The sequence below is a fragment of the Motacilla alba genome, chromosome 2, assembly GCF_015832195.1.
Source record: "Motacilla alba alba isolate MOTALB_02 chromosome 2, Motacilla_alba_V1.0_pri, whole genome shotgun sequence".
Lineage (NCBI taxonomy): Eukaryota > Metazoa > Chordata > Aves > Passeriformes > Motacillidae > Motacilla > Motacilla alba.
In genome coordinates this window covers 109,856,536-109,875,379 of record NC_052017.1, presented here as the reverse complement: position 1 = coordinate 109,875,379, position 18,844 = coordinate 109,856,536, and the positions used below count along the sequence as shown (strand labels likewise).

At 40.2% G+C, this 18,844-nt stretch overlaps 1 protein-coding gene across 1 annotated transcript in view; it reads left to right on the top strand.

The window, feature by feature from the left end:
- Positions 1-18,844, top strand: part of LOC119712050 (ethanolaminephosphotransferase 1-like) — a 58,675-nt gene that overhangs the window by 27,494 nt on the left and 12,337 nt on the right. Inside the window, exons 6-7 of the mRNA XM_038162867.1 lie at positions 8,259-8,367; positions 18,494-18,542. Of these exons, the coding sequence (XP_038018795.1) occupies positions 8,259-8,367; positions 18,494-18,542 (158 nt within the window). The remainder of the gene's footprint in view (positions 1-8,258; positions 8,368-18,493; positions 18,543-18,844) is intronic.

Here is an 18,844-nt window from a genome sequence, read left to right as displayed (position 1 = left end):
CCAAATAGTACCTATTAACAATAATTACACAGTTATATACCAGACTTCTTAATTCTACTCAGTTTTATAACAAATGTGGTAATGGAAATAGCATTGTACCTATGCAGAGAGCAGTAACTGTTTTCAGGTGAGTTCTACCTTGGAAAAACAAGTCAGTCATCATGGATGTCAAAAAGTCATAGACATTCAGCAAGGTGAATTACTTATCAGCCCACAGCCAGCACCAGCTGGGTTCTTGTCTGGTTTTCAGCCCTGTGGACATCTTCAGAAAACATGCCCAGGGCACCTCAGTGCACAGATCAGCAGCAATATTAACAAGCTTAGGGCACTTCCAAGGGCCCAGCACTTCTGTGGGCTGGCTTATCTGTGTCTCAGATAGCCAAGGCCTTGCAGCCTGAAGAGCATAGTCAGTCTTCTGAGCTTCCTGTTACAGGCACGAGATGAAAGGTACAGCCAAATTATTGAGAAGAAGTTTGACAAATACTCAAATATGTGTTTTAGTGGAAATACAGTATTCAAATTAATGGCTGCAGATGTAATGCTGTAAACATAATCAGAATCCAGTGGTTTGAGAACAACTCAGAGATGGTGGTCCAGCTGTGGTGCATCTGTGTTGTCCCCTAGAAAATAGGTTTTGGGAGAAGAAATTGGCTCAGGACTTAGACATTAGGCAGCCAGCTGGTCTGCAAGTTTCAGCCGTGTCTGTGTAAGGCTCCTCCGTGAAATTCTTCCAGCAGGAGAGGAGTAGCTATGTTCAAGACTATTTCACTGGTTGCTCAGATGATCACTGTACATGTGAATGTTCAGAAAGCTCTGCTGGATCACTGCAGCATCCAAACTGTATTAGTGCTTAAATCTGGGAATGGGTATCAACTAGCAGAGCAGTACTGTTATCTCTGTCAGTGCCTGTTAGTGACCTGTGCCTGTGGCCCTGTTTTTAATATTTCCCTGCCTGACAGATTTGTGGTGAGGCTGAATATCAGTAGAGTTTGTAAACTGCTTTGATTAACTGGGATGCAAGGTGCTAACAAGTGCTGTTTCCTGTTCCCCTCTGATGCTGAACTGCTGTCCTGCTCACTTGCTTTTTAGTGCCGTCTGTGATGACTTGGTTACAGTCAAAGTGATAAGCTTGTAAATGTGAGGGTTTTTTGATGCTCTTTAGCACAGTCATCAGCAGTGGTAGAAGACTGTACTATTGAAATGTCTGTATGTCAGTTTTCCCATCTGTAAAAAAATAGCTGTTGTGATTGCCAATGAACAAAGAGCAGGCAGGCCTTGTAGCTCACGGTGGTATTTTTCCATTAGTCCAAAATACACTGCATGTACACCAGAAAGTACATCATATATTTTTCCCAGTTCTACTGACTAGTCTAGTAAAAGATCTTAATTCCCCTAAAAATTTGTCCTTGTTTTGTAAACACATTCAGCAAATTTATATTATATGTGCAATATTAAAGACAGCTCTTCATCTCCAGTATCTTAGATGATACTGGGGACAATAGCAAATGGCTGATGATGAGTAAGAAAGGTAATGTTTCCCTTGCTGTTTTTTTTCCCCATTGCTTCTCTGCCAGGTATTCCCACAGTCACATTTAGAAGCAGAGGGTGTGAAAGCACTCACTAGCTGCTTCCAGACTGATTCACAATGTTTAGTTCAGGATTTCCTCCATGGCATTCCTAGCTGAATTACTGCAGGAATGTGCCTCTCTGTCCTGTCTTCAGTAATTTCACCTACAACTTGATGCTGTTGCCCTGGCATGTCAGACACTCAGGTGGTCCAGTCCCCTGCTTCTGCGTTTAAACTTGTTGGCAGCTGGAACTCTGGGCTTTGTTACCGCCACAGAACTCAAGAAAACCAGTAGTTACTGTCAGCGTGCAAATAGAGGACTGATGACCTTAATGAGCACTTAACTGGCATGTGGCTCCCAGGACACTGCTGCTGAGTCAGCGATGCTGCACATAAACACAGCCCGCTCTGGGGCTCTGCCTCAGCTGTGCTAGAGAAAGAGCTGCTGTTCCTCATGACAAAATACCTTGTTATAGACACAGAAATCTGTGGGAATTATGCACATCACGTTTTTCTGTGACTTGATGACTCATCAGAACTGGTAACCCAATTACGCTAGCTGGGCTATAATTGGCACTCCAATTAGCTTTGATTACAGCAGACAATCATTTGCAGGAAGCTGTGGTTTGTAAACTTGAAAAATGGCTGCAATGTGTCTGAGAGATGCTTGGTCAGAGGACCATTATGTTTGTGGATCCAGAAACAAGGTGGCAGTAAATGCACCAGGGAAAGCTATTCCTGTCTCTCCTCCCTCCTGCACGAGGATCTATCCTGTGCTGATTCCTGAGTAGCAGGAAGAGGTGCAGGGAGAGGAGTATCATAGCATCTAGACAATTTTCATACACTTTTGAGTAAGCACACCTATTGGAAACCCCAAAAGTCTGAAGAAAAGGCAAAAAAATAAACCTCTGCTATGATCTGTGAGAAATTCCCTTAGATACATCTTGTGAAAATGAAGATTTTTATTTTTGTCACAAGACAAACCAAATAAAGCTAATATCTGCAAATTAAGTTTCTTGGAGAAAAAAAAAAAAAGAAGACAAAGCTCTCCTGAGAAATTAAAATTTCTGGCTTCTTGCCATATGTTAATTTTCACAGACATCGTCTTGTTTTGTTTTAAAAAAAAAGATCTGTTTTCTTTCTGAAGAATTTAATATTACCCTAATGAAATACTTGCCTAATCCTGCTGTTGCTTTTCATAAGCCACTGCAGTTGAGTTCATAGCAGGGGAACAAATTTTTCCTTAATATGATGTAATGATACCTCTGCTCCATTGGTGCTGCCTTAAGTGTAACAGGAGATGCCCTTTATATTCTTAGTTAAAACTTTACAAGTGAGGAGCTATGTGAGAGCTGCAGTGACCCAGACAATTCCACTCTCCTTCCTCTCCCTCTCCCCAGCCGAGAGGGGCAAGCTCAGAAGAAGCACAAGCAGCAAAATCCCAAAGGCAACAGGCAGCTGTCTCTGGCCCAGCCCTTGCCCTGCAAGGAGAGGATGACCAGAAATCCCACACAAAGAGAGAGTTGTGCCTGAAGGGATTGGTGCTTGGACCGTGAGCCCCAGGGTTTCAGTCTAAGATGTGTTCCCAGCTGCTTCTGCCTGATGGCTTTGGACAGTACCACTGAGAGCCTCTGGGAGAACCCTCTGCCTGCCTTGGATCTCTGAATACACTCTGAAAGTACTCTGAAAGTACACAATGCCCCTAGCAACTGAAGCATTGTAGGACTTCCTTTTCTCCTTCCTTTCAGTCGAAGCTGTGGAAGGTTTCTTTCATGGGTGCCATATACCAGGTTTTCTTTTGACAAGATTATTTACAAACCCCATGCTGAAATATGTTCCATGTGATCTTTTCCAGGGATGTAGCATGGCAGCAAATGTTTCAGGAGCTGACAGAGAAATCCCAAACAATGCAAGTTCACATCACATCTCGAAAAAATTTCTACCTCCTCCGAGGGGCAAAACCCCTTTTCTATTAAAAAGCAAAATAAAGATGCAAATATGTTGTTCTTTGGTCACATTATCAGGATTCACAATTTAATTTCAGTTGAAAGGATATTCACTTTCAGAGCTTTTCTAATTTGAAGTGTCTGTGGAAAGCATAGTCTTTCTTGTGAAGAGAAAGTATTATTACTTAGCTCCAAAGGTGGAGCACAATGGAATTGTTGAAGTAAGAGAAGTGATGGCAGTGAGGAAGCAGTGCTGGCCAGACCATGGTGTTTGCTTCAAGCTGCCTCCAGACATGGCTGGAAACTGATCTCAATACTCAGTTATCTGAGGGAGGCCCCATGGTGTATCCATGTGAAATCTGAACAGAAGAACCTGCTGTGCACAGGCTTTAGACTGCTTCATTCTTAACCACTTGATTGTGATTCTCCTCAAACCTTTCTTGATTAATTAATCTTCCACGTGCCTTTAGTTTTGTCTGTAATGTCTAAATGCAAAGTCATCTTTTTAGGTAAAATTTTCAAAGTCTAAGATTTGCAAACATCATTTATTGAAAGAAAAAAAGCCTAAGAAAAAAAATAAAGTGGAAAAATTGCACATCACATTAAAGGTAACTCCTATTGAAATAGCTTGTAGGAAATCATTCTTACTCTTTTAGGCAAGTGTCATATTTATTATCAGAAGAATGAAGTAGCCTTGTATTTTAAATGACTTTGCTTTCTAGATGTTTATTTTGAGCATTGTGTTAATGAAAAATGTATTAACACATGAGCAATTAATACTATAGCCGTATGCTAGTGAAATTGAATATTATAATACAATTAATGTCAGGTTTTTGTGGAATCATAAAGAGTTTTAAAGCATATCCATGATTTTTTAGAAGATGACAAAGTATTTGATTTTTTATTTCATGGAGTAGAATATCACACAGCATACTAAATGTGTCTGTGTGTAAAACAGAAATGGTAAATCAATGGTAAGAAAATAAATCTATGTACACACACAATCTAAAATATTGTGGTCACAAAACTTATACCTGAAATAGTGAAAAGACATGAAAGAGATAGGGATTTAAAAATATCAAGAATTTTAGAGAACAGGTAAGAAGACTTTGAGGGGTTATATTGCCTTATGTTTATATAGCATTTTCCCAATGCCACATCAAAGAATTATTCTCATTTTACACAGGAAAAAATGTCGCTGTTATGTACAAAATTGTGGCAAGATAGGGAGCCCCTGCTCAGAATCCAGCTCTCCTGCTGTCAGCTGTATCAGAGAGCCTACAAATTAACATCTTGTATTTCCATATCTTTCTCATCATAAGTATTCGTCATCCTCATAGAGAAGGTCTTGGAAAGCCAAAAATATTCCTGGTCAGATGCTGGTGAGATTTGGAATCCAAGATTTTACCCATCTACATTACCCTGCTATATAGTTCTCACTTGTGTTATTGTGGTGGGTGGATGCCAAGCACCCACCAAAGCTGCTCTATCACTCCTCTGCAACTGGGCAGGGATAGAAAATATAATGAGAGGCTCATGAGTTGATAGAAGAACAGGGAGAGATCACTCACAAATTACTATCATGGGCAAAACAGACATAGCTCAGGGATATTAATTTAATTTCTTATGAATCAAAATCAAAGCAGGGTAATGAGAAGTAAGACAAATCTTAAAAACACCTTTCCCGTACCTCTCTCTTCTTCCTGAGTTCTATCTCCACTTCCCCACTGGCACAGGGAGACAGGGAATGGGGGTTATGGTCAGTTCATTACAGGTTGTTTCTGTTACTGCTCAGGGAGAGGAGTCCTCCCCCTGCTCCAGAGCGGGTTCCTCCCATGGGAGACAGCTCTCTGTGAACTTCTCCAATGTGAGTCCATCCCATGGGCTACAGTTCTTCATGAACTGCACCATGGATTCCTTTCCATGGGATGCAGTCATTCAGGCACAGCCTTCTTAAGTGTAGGCTCCCCGCAGGATCACAAGTCCTGAGAGGAAACCTGCTCCAGCATGGGCTCCTCTCTCCATGGGTCTGCAGGTCCCTGCCAGGAGCCTGCCCCATCAAGGGCCTCCTGCAGGTTCACAGCTCCCTCTCAGGCACCCAGCTGCTCTGATGTGGGGGCTTACAGGTGGATCTCTGCATCCCTCTGCATGTCCATGGGCTGCAGGGGCACAGCTGCTTCACCATGGGCTGCACCATGGGCTGCAAGGGAGTCTCAGCTCCGGTGCTTGGAGAACCTCTTGTTCTTTCTTCTCCACTGACCTTGTTGTGTGCAGGGTTGTTCCTCTCACACATTCTCACTCCTTTCTTCCCTGGCAGCAATTGCAACTGCACAATATGGAGTTTTTTTCCCTTTTAAAATATGTCATCCCAGAAGCATTGTCACCATTTCTGGTTGGTGCAGCCTTGGCCAGTGGTGGGTCCATCCTGGAGCTGTCTGCCATCGGCTCTGCCGGATATGGGAAAAGCTTCTAGCAGCTTCTCACAGAAGCCGCCCTTGTAGCCCCCCTGCTACCAAAACCTGGCTGCACAAACCAAATACAGTTATTTAATTTAGACGTCTCATTTTACAAAGGCTGCAATTATTTTTACTTGCTGGAGACTACATTTATATCTGAAAAGTACTAAAGGTGGTTTATGGTAGAGAGATAAGTAAAAAACTTGGCCATCTTTTCTAAAGTAAAATTATTCAGTTAAGCTTAGGAACATTGTTTTACTTTTTTTTTCCACCAGCAGTGCCTTTAAAACAGTTTATACAGCTGATTAACAGGCTTAGGCTTTGCTAGTCATTTTGACAATCTTCAATTTTTTGCTAGTATAGCTTAGATCAAGGGACTCAGCCATTTTCTCATCCTTCAGGCTTTCTAAAGGAGGTCTGCTTTCTAAAGCTGTAGACTGCTCCAGTGTAGTCAAAGTGATGAGTCCTTAAAAAACAATATACCAAAATTTTGAAGCCAAGGAGTGGTTTTTTTTATATGCTACATCTGTTCAGAGGCAATCTCAATCTGGGAGTCTTGCATCACCAAATCCCAGGGCAGGGCATTCCCTATGAGAGCCCATTGCATCCACACCCCTGTTCCTAGACATGCACTGACATCTGACAGGGATGCTCATGACTGCCCTGCCAAAAGTACTGACTATAATAATGGTTAATACTAAAGTTCCTCTTTTATCACTTGCCAAAAAAGTCTGTTCAGGATTCAACGTGTGAGAGTAAATTCAGGCTCCATCAAAGCCAGTTGGAGTTTTGCCATCAACTTTGATGGGGTCAGGATTCCATCCATCATGTCTTATGGGTAACAGAATACAACTTCTTCAGGAAGCCAAATGTTAGCTCTGATGCAGTGGATTGCAAAACCCATTATATGAGTCCTTAACTTAGACCAAAATTTGACTCACTCTCTTCAGTGGCCCAAGACATAATGGCACTCACTAGTGCCTGCACCTCGTTGCTGCAGCTCTGTTGTGCTGCTTGTTCTTGCGGAGACAATTCGAACATCCAGTTCCACAGTGCAAAATCCAAGCAAAACCTCGTAAAGACCTGACCCTATATATACCATATACTGACAGGGCAAGAATCTTGATTTCAGATACAGAGAAGCAAGTGAAACCAAATGTAGTATTAACTACGTGTAATAGAAGTTTAAGTGACATCAGCATTCTGCTCTTAATCTCTGATCTTAAAAAGCCTGGTAATTAACAAAGACATTTTCAGTGTATCTTTGAGTTAAAACTTAATAAAATACCAGAAATGTGCTTGTTGAAGTTCAAATGGAGAAAACACATAACACAGAAAAAAAAAAAAGTGTATCAAAAACCTAATTAAGAAATAGTAAAATCTGTAACACAAGTAAAGCTGGAAACCATTTTTTCATCCCAGAGTAAGAAGCTGCATTGAGTGGAAAATACAAAGGTTACTGAATGTTACCTGGGAACAAATAGATGAATATGCAGTTTTCTAAATGGCATTGTAATTAACATTGTCATTTTAATTTGGAGCTAGTGTAGCATGAAACATGCAGCCCCTTTTGGGTCCTATGGCAAAACCAAACAGCTGAGAACAAAGCAGGCTAGAGAAAGAGAAGGGCAGCAGTCCCTCTAGCTGGGTGTTCCTGAGTCTTGTGTATGTGTCCTTTCACTCCTAATGACATCTACGTGATTCTTTTTGTGTCCTGTAATGATGTTATCTGTCAAATAAATTCAAAATCTGGGAAGACTTCATCTCCTTCCCATTACTTTTATTTCTTCACATTCGATTGAATGTTTTTATTATTTTTATTATTGTTTCAGATGGGCTTAGGGTTTTTCCCACCCCGCCCCGCTTCAGTTATTCTGATATGATCAGTTCAAGGGGCAGAGCTGCAAAAGTAACCACATTGCTAATTCTGAAATCTGTATCTGAAAACAGGGAATAGCATGTGCAGTGGGGAGACCTGGCAATAAAAGTGGATTTAGGTATTTTGAAAAGGTCAGTCAGTAATACTACATACAAGCAGATGCACACATTACCAGGGAAGTTGCTTGCTTACCATATTTCATACATTTTAAATAATTCTCTTGGTGACCCTGCAAGTTGCTTCACTGCTTAGAAGTAAAGTAATTGTTTTGCCATGGCAGCAGAAAGTAAAGTAGGGACAGGAGATAGCGAACATTTTTATTTTAACTTATGCATTGTATTAAGATTATAAGTGAAATTCTCTACCTTTAAATGTAAAGGATTGAAAATCAGTTATCTTTTTTTCTGTAGGTGTTAATAGCAGCATATCTGCTCACTGGTACTGTTGGTGTGGAGGTCTGGCAGAAGCCTTTGCTGTTTGGTTATTATATTACAGATGTATTAGTTATCCTGCTTATAGGTAAGTGTTCATATCTATACAAAAGTGTGCTGCTTTTTAATAATTTTGATTTGATATTTTTTATACTTCTCTCTTTTTTTTTTGGTTTTACTTTAGTAAGTGTTGGCTAGTCCAAAAATACATGAATAGAGATAATTAAAAGGGTTAATACCGGAAAACTTTAAAAAAGTAGATAATTTTGGAAAATTTGTTCCTCACTGAATTAGTGTATGCTGCACACAAATAACATAGAAAATACTCCTTATCTGCATGTGCAGTTCAGTGCACTGTGCTGGCTTGCTGGGCTCCCAAAGTCTCTGGAACTCCTCATGTCACTCAGGTAAAATGTCACTCACATTTATGTATACTCTAAGTTTAATGTTTTGGCCTGGAGCACATTATGTTCCAAAACATTATGTACAGAGGGAATGAAGACATTATTTAAGTAACCTTAGATGCACAACTGTAAATATGAATAAAAGCCAGGTGGTTTCTAAGCTCTTCTTTAGGAATCCTTTGCAAACAGAAGAGATTTATTTTTCATACACAGCAATGGCCTATTTGGTCATTATTTGATACTGTCACTGTAGTTTGAAATGAACATTGAATGTTTTTGACTGCTATATCAAGACTGAGAACAACAGCAGTTACATTTTAATGAGTTAAGAATATAGAAGTTTTAGCTGAAAATCTGTGTATGCAAAACGTCTTTGATGTCTTTGGAAGGTGAAGAAATTAGCATATGTATTTTGGAGATTTTTATATGAGCATACAAGTGATGGGAAGAGGGCACCAAAATACTGTTTGACACAAACACTCTAGGCTTGAGAAACATCTAGGGCCCAAAAAACATCTTCTGCCCTTGAGCCAAATGGAGGGCTTTGTTGTAGGTGCTTCCCCCATGTCAACTCGATAGGAGCCATTTGAGCATTTTGCACTGATGTGTGCTCTCACCACCCTCTCCTTATGGCAAGGTTGTCAGCAGGTACCACCTCTTACCCCAGCCCTGTTTCCCAGAATTCCTAGGTTGGAAAGGATCCTGTGTTCAGGCTGTGCTTTCTAATGAGCAGTGTCTGCAAGGACGTGGTTTTTTACTTTACCCAAAAAAACCCCAATAGTGTGTGACCAAGATGGTAGAGTCTTTTTATAGTCAGACCTGATTTAGGCACTCTGAGGAAAAAAAAAAAGAAAGGAAGGGGGAAAAGATCAGTGGTTGCCTTTTCAACACTCAGTGAATTATTCACCTTTGACAGAGGTGTAGCTGTAGACAGGGAGTGATTTGTGCTCTTGAAGCAGCACTGCAGGCCCAGGGCAGATGGATGCTGGCTCACCCAGAATGGGCAGGTCAGGGCAGCGTTAGGTGCTAGCAGAGGCCAGCCCACTGAACACACTTGTTCTGTGCTGCACACATCAGTGCTTGGTTCCTGTCGCTAAGACACATGACAGCCCATTCAGGGAGTACTCTGATGGCTTCCCTTGCACTTGGGAAACCATGGATGAAGGTTTAATTCAAACTGTTCAACGTAGTAGGAACATTTGTGGAAGGGAAGCATTTCAGCGCTATCAGATCTGCAGGCGTGAGCATCCTTTTTCATACTCTGCCAGAACCAGCTGCAAAGCAACATTTGATGGACTGTTCCATTAACACTAGAAAGAAGTACCGCTTCTGTCTTCTGTGGTATGCTTGTATGAATGGATTTGTGAGCACAGAATAGTATTTCTTCAATCATTGTCCTAAGCAGAGTAGGCTTAAGTAGGAGCCAAAAGGTTTCTCCAAAAACCTTGTCTCCAGCACACTATGCACAATGGCATCTTTTGCAGCTTAGTTGAAGTTAAATATGGGTTTTAAAGTATGCAAAATGATAGTCTTGGTTGACTCTATATTACAGAATCATCATAGTGCTTACTAAATCTCTTAGAATCAGACACTAAATTTAAATATAAAAAAGTAGTATCATTCCACTAAGGGTCATGCTGTTCCAGAAAGCACTGCCATTTCATATTTGAATCTCAGCTCAGCAGTAAGGTGGTTATCATTTGGTAGCCTGTGTGCAATGACTAGGGATATGTGAAGTTTTTAGAAGCTTGTGGTAAATTGCAGCACCCCACTGTGACTGCAGAAAAAGTACCTGTCTAACCTACACCAAGGACCAAGCAGCCAGGCAGATTCAATTATTCTCTCCCTTAGAGAGACTGCAGCAAGTGTGTCTTGCTCAGCCAGTACCATTTGTATCAGAGAGCCCTCTCTGGCTTGCTCAGTTAAATGCCTTTGTGGCTAGTTAAAAACAAAGTGGGCCTCTGATGCTTTTTACAAGCTAGTTTCCCAGGATCCTGAGAGGAGCCATTAAACCATAAATGGTTGTGCTTAACCATCTGATGGCATTTAGTAGTCACTAGTGGTCCTTCTAACGACGAACCTGTAGCTGCTCCATCAATACTTGGCATTTGTTTGGTGCTTTTACTGTTCTGTACACAACAGGAGTTCAGCTGCTGAGCTGGGCTTTAGCTCCTACCTTCTGTGGTGGGAAGAAATCCAAACAAGATGCTCAAGAGTGTTTTTCAGATGTCTTTCCTGGAGTTTTCTGGGGAAAAAAAACCCAAAAAAACAACAAAACCCCCTCATGTATAACCTAAGGATGAACTCGCAAAAGCACCTCTTCAGAGGAAGCTGTGGTATCACTAGTTGACACTCCTTGAAAGTAATGGAGCTTTTATCAGGTGCCAGAACACACAAAGATATACATAAAAGTGCAGCAATACTGGTGTTTAGATTAGATGTTTTAGGAAAGAGAGCTTTATGTAAGTTCCTGGCAACTGTCTGGCACACTGTGAACACCTGTAGGAAAGCCAAGTCTTGAGCTGCTGAGCAGTGACCTCAGAGGACTACCCTGTGAAATAGAGAAACTTCAGCATAGTATTTTATGGGAATTTGTCAGCTACCCAGCAAACACGATCCTGTAATTTTCACTGGCAGTGAATGCGATTCCATCCTTCAGCTCCAAAACACACACCTAGCTGGACCCTGAATCAACGAGGAAGGTCCTTCTCCTGTTTCCAGAGCAGCTGACCTGGCTGCTAGGCAGAAATGCCTTTTCTCTCCCAGCAGGGGAGCAGACAGACCCTTTTAAAGTTATGTGCCTGTGTGCTCATCTGGAGCTAATTACTCTGTCAGGGCTCCTGTGGATGACACTCCAAAAGCTCTCTTGGGATTTAACCACAATTGTCCCCCAGCATTATCTGGCTAACTAGGGTCCCTTCAAAGGGCAGCATTGGGGTAAGAGCTATCATTTATTTTCACCCCTCCAGGGCATCCCAAATGCCTAACATTCCCTGTCACTGTGCTATCAGCTTGTGAGCAATATGAAATATTTACAATAAGCATTTTAAAACAGTCAGTTCTGCACATAAATTCTAGTACCACAAGTGATGCTGTAGACTTTGTGAGAAGATTTTCACTGACAGGTTGGCATCTGTAGTTCAGGGAGCAGCATCGCTAATTGATGATGGTTTCTGTCTCATGTTGCTATTAAATGACCTGTAGGTGCGTGCTCTGCATGAAACATTTCCCATGTTTGGGACCTTCATACTTGCTCTGTATGAAGATTTTATAGTGTCTAATAAAATTTGAGTTCAGGCTACAATCTTTTCCTGGAGAAAGGAAGATGGAGATATGCATCTTACTGGAAATTTCTTTTGGTTTATTCTTTTGTTCAGAATTGACTGAGGGCTTGGAAATTCTGGTGGGATGTACACAAACAAGGGGAGTTAGCACATCAGCTTCATTTCCTTAGGAAGGCAAGTTGGAAAAATGATGCCTGGATGCACAGAGTTTCCTGCTCCTTCTCAGTATTAATTGTAACCACAAGAATAGACTTCATGGGAAAAGGATCACTTAAGCATGGAGTGGATATGTTATACTCCATCAGTGTGTGGCACATGGGGCAGACTATTCTGTAATCCAGACATGGTGTCATATTTGAGTCTACTATGTGTGGTCAACAGTGCCCAGATCTGGCTACTGAAACCTGTGGCAAAGATGAAACAAGTTTTCAAAGTGCAGGTTTGAACATGAAATGTGAATTGAATATTAATATCTGTTAGAGATCTGAAACTTGAACTTTGTTTTAGAGATGGGGCCAAAGTATTCAGATTTTTTTCCTATGATGTGCATGGGTTTGATTTCTCTGCTGACTTCTGCAGAGTGTTTTCCTTGAGGGTCACTCTTCCCTGAGCTACTTAAGTATATAAAATGACCAGTGAAAACATAAATTAACAGATCATAGCAGCAAAAAATTAACAATGAGGCCAAGCTGCAACATGCCAATTATTTGAATTCCATCATAGTGGGAAAGCACAGTTAGTCCTCTAAAGCAGTGCCTTGTACTTACACTGTGCCACTTCCTGTGTATCAAAGGAGGACACACAAGTCCTTGCCATGGCTGTTCATACAGTAGCCTGCCCCTTTTTCAGTGTCAGAAACTGTTTAGGAGGCCAGGGTCAAATTATGAATTGTTTCTGCCCCTTATGGAATGATGTAATTCTGTAGTGATTTCCTATAGCTCCCATTGCAAAGTGGCTGATGGTTCTGCCCTAGTGATGACTTGCTGAATGATTAAACGTTAAGTGCAATGTTTTCAAAAGGGTATTGCTCTGACAGGCTTTGACCAGTCCTGTTCCAGAAGTGTGGTTAACATCAGTTGGCTTCTACATGTCTGTCACCAATTCAACATTTATTGAGGCCTTGTTGTGACAGATGGTACGAGGCTCCGTTAAAGCAAAGGGTGTGAAATACTCGCCTGTCACTTGAAATTTATTTTTAAGAAGCCAGTGAGTTCATGTTCAGAGTAACTCATCTGAACCAGTCAGAACAATAACCCAGAAAAGCAGAGTGCTCAAGGCCAGAGGCAGAGCAGTGTCACAGCATGCTGATTACAGGTGGGAATAAGTTTGGTGGGTGTGAGGAGTCATTTCAGGGGCTCTGGAACCCCCAGGAGAAGGTCAAGCAAGGGAGCTCACCTGGCAGAGTCCTTCTGGAAGCCAGTCCAGGTTTTTCAAATAAAAGCACTGTTTCTCTGGTGCTCAATTCTTGCTGTGCCCAGAAACAGAATGGTGTTTGATCAGAACTACATCAAAGAAGCAGCTACATCCATAAACTAATTCTTCAGTCTGTACTAAATCCCTCTGAATGCTAATTGTTATCTTACAGCTCAGTTTGAGATAAATGCCAGGTGTACTTCCTTAGACATTGAAAATAAGGTATAAAATCAACAAACATGATAAACACATCTCTTTTCAACAAGCATGATAAAATGCATCCCTCTACAATCTTTATACTCAAAAAATATCTTAGATGCTAAACATCCAAAACCTACATCAACTTTGTGCATGAAGACAGTGCTTACGTTTACCTTATGTTCCCTTAATCCCTGTTAAATAATTTCACACTGCGGATTTGGGGTGTATTTTTTATCCTAATGTATTCAGACTTTACAGGCTCAATTAAGTCTGCAAATTATATATTTGTTTTCTAAGGTTTCCCCCCCAGCTACTAAGTGGTTTTAAGTTTGCGATTTTACATGGTAATAAAATATAATGGTTTTTTAGTGGACAGCTCAAAATGCAATTATGTGTTTGCACAATCAATTAAAAGAGTTGTCTGCTCAAGACACGCCAGAGAAGGTCACACTGTTCCATAGAAAGCTTCTGTTTCCAGAAACAAGTGCTTCTGAAATGTTCACCTTTTGATGAAGCTTGCTTCCAGGCACTGATCAATGTGCTAAACATTCAGTGTGTTAAGATATTTTCGTGTGTCTAGCTGCTCTAAATGTGCAAGGAATTTGAGAAAAACACCATGGAAAAAGTATTTAAATGTTTTTCCAAGCTAATATTGAGGCCTGGATATTTTGAATCTAATTTTTCTTGTCTGGTGGCTAAGAAAGGTAAATTATAACATCCCATTCCTTTACAGCAAACATTGATTATGAGGATTTATTAATCTAGAGATGGAAAGGCCAATGTACTGAAGAAGGCCATGCAGAGGTGTGAGCACTTGAAGAATGAGGAGAGTGATAGTATTTCATTTGCAAGCTGAAATGCAAATACAACCACCTGCTGTTAGAGAGTTGGTCAACTTCTGTGATATGCCCAGAAGGTCTGCACAGGCCTCTTCTGCCTCCCAAATGGGATGAGTGCTCTGGGGAGTATTTTTTTTGGTGGGGAGCACAGCAGGGATGGTGCTTCCCTGAACAAATTCACACAATTTCCATTGCAGTGTTCACCTGCAATTACATCCCTGTATTGCACTGTCTCATTTTTGAATTTTTGATTTTTAGCTACCAGGAGAGCCGATTGCTAGCAAATAAAATTTCAGTGCTCTTCTTAGGGCAGTTTAAGGATGATTCATTTGTCAGGAATTTACTGACAAAGGGGATTTATGATAGCAAAGGTGTGGAGAATATAAACAGCGAAGGTTGTCCTTCCTTTGAAGCACTATAACTTGTTTAGTGGTTTAGGTGTCTTGGAGTCACTTCTTTATTTAGCAGTGTTTACAGTCTGTGAGGTTTTGTGTTTTCAGAAATGTGGCTACCTGCATCAGGCTGTTTGCTTTGTCTGAATGCCAGCACAGGGCTGTTGGGTACTGAAATAGCATTTTCTGGAGCTGACGGTAAGGTCAGCAGTTTGTTCCTGGCCATACCCTCTCTTTCTCTACGATGGCCAAGTCTGTATTTTGCAGAAATGCCTGAATTAAATCAGGTACAACAGCCACAGTAACTGCAGCGTGTCATGGAAACAACCTGTCTGCCTGTAGGTCTTCAGTAGTCATTAAATTTAGTTACATGAGCATTTAAAATGCCCTCACATAATTAAAATATGTTACTGTCAGTCCTAATAGCATGTGTGACAAGGTATCATGGTATCCATTGTGTGCCAGCTTTTTAAAATTATTATTAATTTATTCAGTTATATCACAATACCTTATTGGTTTGGAATTGAATTTGAAAGCACTAAATGAAATCTAAAGTTGCCCTTAAGATTGATGGGAATTGCCTTTTTATCTCTTTTATACACATGTATATATACATATATATATTAAAAATATATATATAATGTGCACGCATATTTAGATCCATGTCTGTGTGTGTATCTGCGTGCTTTTATACACGTACATATTTGGAAAACAAGATAATGCCTTCATTTCTTCACTTCTGATGTGTCTTTAATCCTGAATTTCTGAATGCATTGGGATTTGTTTGTTTGTTTATGCTTATGTTTGGCATTTTTTAATACGGGCAAAATAATTCCTAGTAGAGAGCTTTAAAAATGTTTATTTCTCTGAAAGGAGAGTTTACATTGTGCAACACAGAGGACTGACGATAGGATTGTACCTAAATCCGAGGATTTGGGCTTGATACTTTCAGCCTGGCGTGACACAAGTATTCCTTGTGTATCTGTGCCACCCATCTGTGCTTTTGTATTTCTGCCTTTAATATAGGCCTGTGTTCTTACAGTTGGGTCTCAGATTTTAAATCAGCTGAAGAACGGGAAAATACTAAAGAAGAAACTAAAAAATTCTGGAAGAGCAGTATACTACCTCCAAGAACACTTGTGGAGTTCTATTTTCCCATACGTGTTAAAACATCTAATGCGCTGAAATTGAATTTAAAAATTATTTTAAAATAAAATATGTACTTTTAGGACATTAAAAACAACAACAACAAAAAAAGCTCCATGATCATCACTTGGGCAGTGCCTGCGTGGCTGAGCGCCAGAGAGCCAGCAGTGGGTTTGCTTTCCAGGCTGCACCTTTTGTTCCTCAGAGCAGCAGGGAATGGCAGCAATGCGGATGCAGCAGTTTAGCTCCTGGGCACAAAGGGATCCTTAATGCCAATTAAACAGCAGACTTAATGAGTACCAAAAGCAGCCCCCAAGCCAGGCCTCTTTAGCTAAAAAAAGATGGGAAAGCAACATGTTGTAGGAAATGATGGAATTCTGAAAATCCCATAAGAAACGGGAACACCCTTTGCTTTCCCTGCTGCATCCTCAGCCCTCTCGCTGTGCAAAAAGCAAAGCCGTGTAAAAATACAGGGGAGTAACTGGTGGAACTGCTCCCTTTGGAAAGTGGCTTTTTTGCTAGCTGGGGGACTGTTTGTGGTCAGTGTGTTATTTCTGACTAAAATGGCACTTCATAAAAATAACAAATTATTGGCAACCATTGCTCTTTGAATTCTATTTCTAGTTCTAGTCTCTATTTCTGTTCCTCTCGGTTGCTTTTCTCCTAACAAATCAAACTTCAGGATTGCAGCAGGAAATTTAGATTTAACCTCAAGAGTCAATGTTTTGTCTCATGTCTGCTCTAATGTGATACAGATGTTGGAACTGCTGTACGTAACTCAAGATTTTATTGAACCAGCGCTCCCTGCCTAATAGAAAACATAGCTAACTGGAGTGCACATTAAACACAGATCACTCTGAAGGCACTAAGCCTGTGAATTCTAGAAATATATTGACAAAATACTTGGGATATTACTTCAATTGCACATCCTTCAGCTGTTTGATAAGCAGTTTCTGCCATAGTAAAGAAGTAGAGCTCTTAATTGTTTTAAGAAGCAAACCCAAATGGTAAACATTAAAAAAAATGCAATACCTGAAATTATTTACAGGCTGGCTTTTCTTTTTTTTCCAATTCTTTGTTTCCCTCTCTTTAGTAGATAACCAGAAAGACTGGAGAAACAGATTATCTATTGCATCCCTTTTTACTTCTTTTTTTCTCAACAATCCTGATCTCCACTTTTCTTTCATGTTGTTTTCCTTTACTTGAGTTGCCACTGTGGCCAGGGCACGCTAAACACTTGGATATGTACTTGATGAGGACTGAAGGGTAAACACTGACATTTCTCAAGACACTGCTATGTCACATTAGCCCCAGTACAAAGTCATCTGAAATCTTTCCTCTTTTCATTTCCCCACCCCTTATTGCTAATAATGAGATTAAAGTTTTCTACTTTTCTGTACAGGCAGCACAGTGCTTCTTAAATGAGATATTTTTGGTCAAAACCAGATAGTTTAACACATCAGAGTGCTTTTCTTGCCCATAATAAAATAGGAATTATGTATTAATTTAGTGTACCACACCCAAGTCTCATGCCCTATAATAAAAAAGCCGTGCAGAAATGTGCTACCCAGAGCAATCTCCAAGCAGCAACTTGACCAGGGAAAAGCCCTCAATACACAGAAAGTGGGGAAAAGGTACAAAGCTCTACAGGAAATGACATAGATTTAAAAAGTCATATATATTTTCACCTAGTTAGGACTGACTCAGAGAGTGGCTTTTTTTTTTTTTTTTTTTTTTTTTTTTTAAATGTCAAGTTCCCACTTGTTGCTGAAAGTCTTCTTTTATTCTTGGGTGGACCAGTGTATTTTGGATGGGGGTGTTAGAGGGGGTACAGCTGGGTCTTCAGGCAGCTCAGGGGCTGCTGGCAGCTGGGTTGATAATACCAGCAGCAGCACAGGGAGACACAGCATTAGCAAAGGTGAAACCCTTGTGCTTTGTGGGTTAAAGCTGAGCTCCAGAAACACCACAGATGTGTTAAAAAAGAAGTAAAAATCTCTCACTTGTCAAATGATGGACATGTCATAAAAATTCATGAATTTCAGCTATTGTATTATCAAAATAGATTATTAGTTGACCATTAATATTTTGAACTATAAACTTATTTCCCTACTAATGTGAACAGCCCAGCTTGAAGTTTATTGTCTTTCTATATTCCACTGGAAGGCCTTTGGTGTTAGAGTCAAATTTTTCTAGATAAACAGGAGCTCTTGAAAAGTAGGGCTGTTCTGGGTCCGGCAGAGAAACCTGTAATTGATCCTATCTATTAGCTATATCAGAATTTAAAAAAAAATAATCCTGGTCTTGTCACTCGTTACACAGGAAATTCTGTATCAGCAACTATTTCCAGTAGCTAGCTTTTGGGAAAAAAGAGGACAGTTTTATTATTGCCTAAAGCCCCCAACCTCAGTTCATATCCTGTAATGAGTACAGGAATACCAAATCATTTTTTGAATAGTACACTAAAAGTCTGTTATCATATGAAAAAACTCTGAGGTCATCAGTGTCAAATTACACATTAATGTTTTTCTCTTGCAGGCTTCAGTTTGTTTCTATCATTTCCACAAACACTATACAACATTCACAGGTAAGTTAATTAGCATTAAATAAGTTCTATCACCTCCTATTTAATTCTGTGTATTTAATGATTTCCTCATTTACAAATAAATGTAATGCTTAAAGTAGATTAGCTTCTTTCCTCCAGATGTTGTCCTGATAATGGAGTAAAATGTTTTTCTGGTGAGTTTTCAGAATCTGACTGGTTTCTTTTTCCTTTCACTTGCTGTTCTCCAGGCAGTCTCACAGTGATCCTGCACAGTAAGCTGATAAAGGCTCTGTAGTAAAAACCACTGCATTTTATTTGCAATCAAATGTGATTTGTAACTTCTG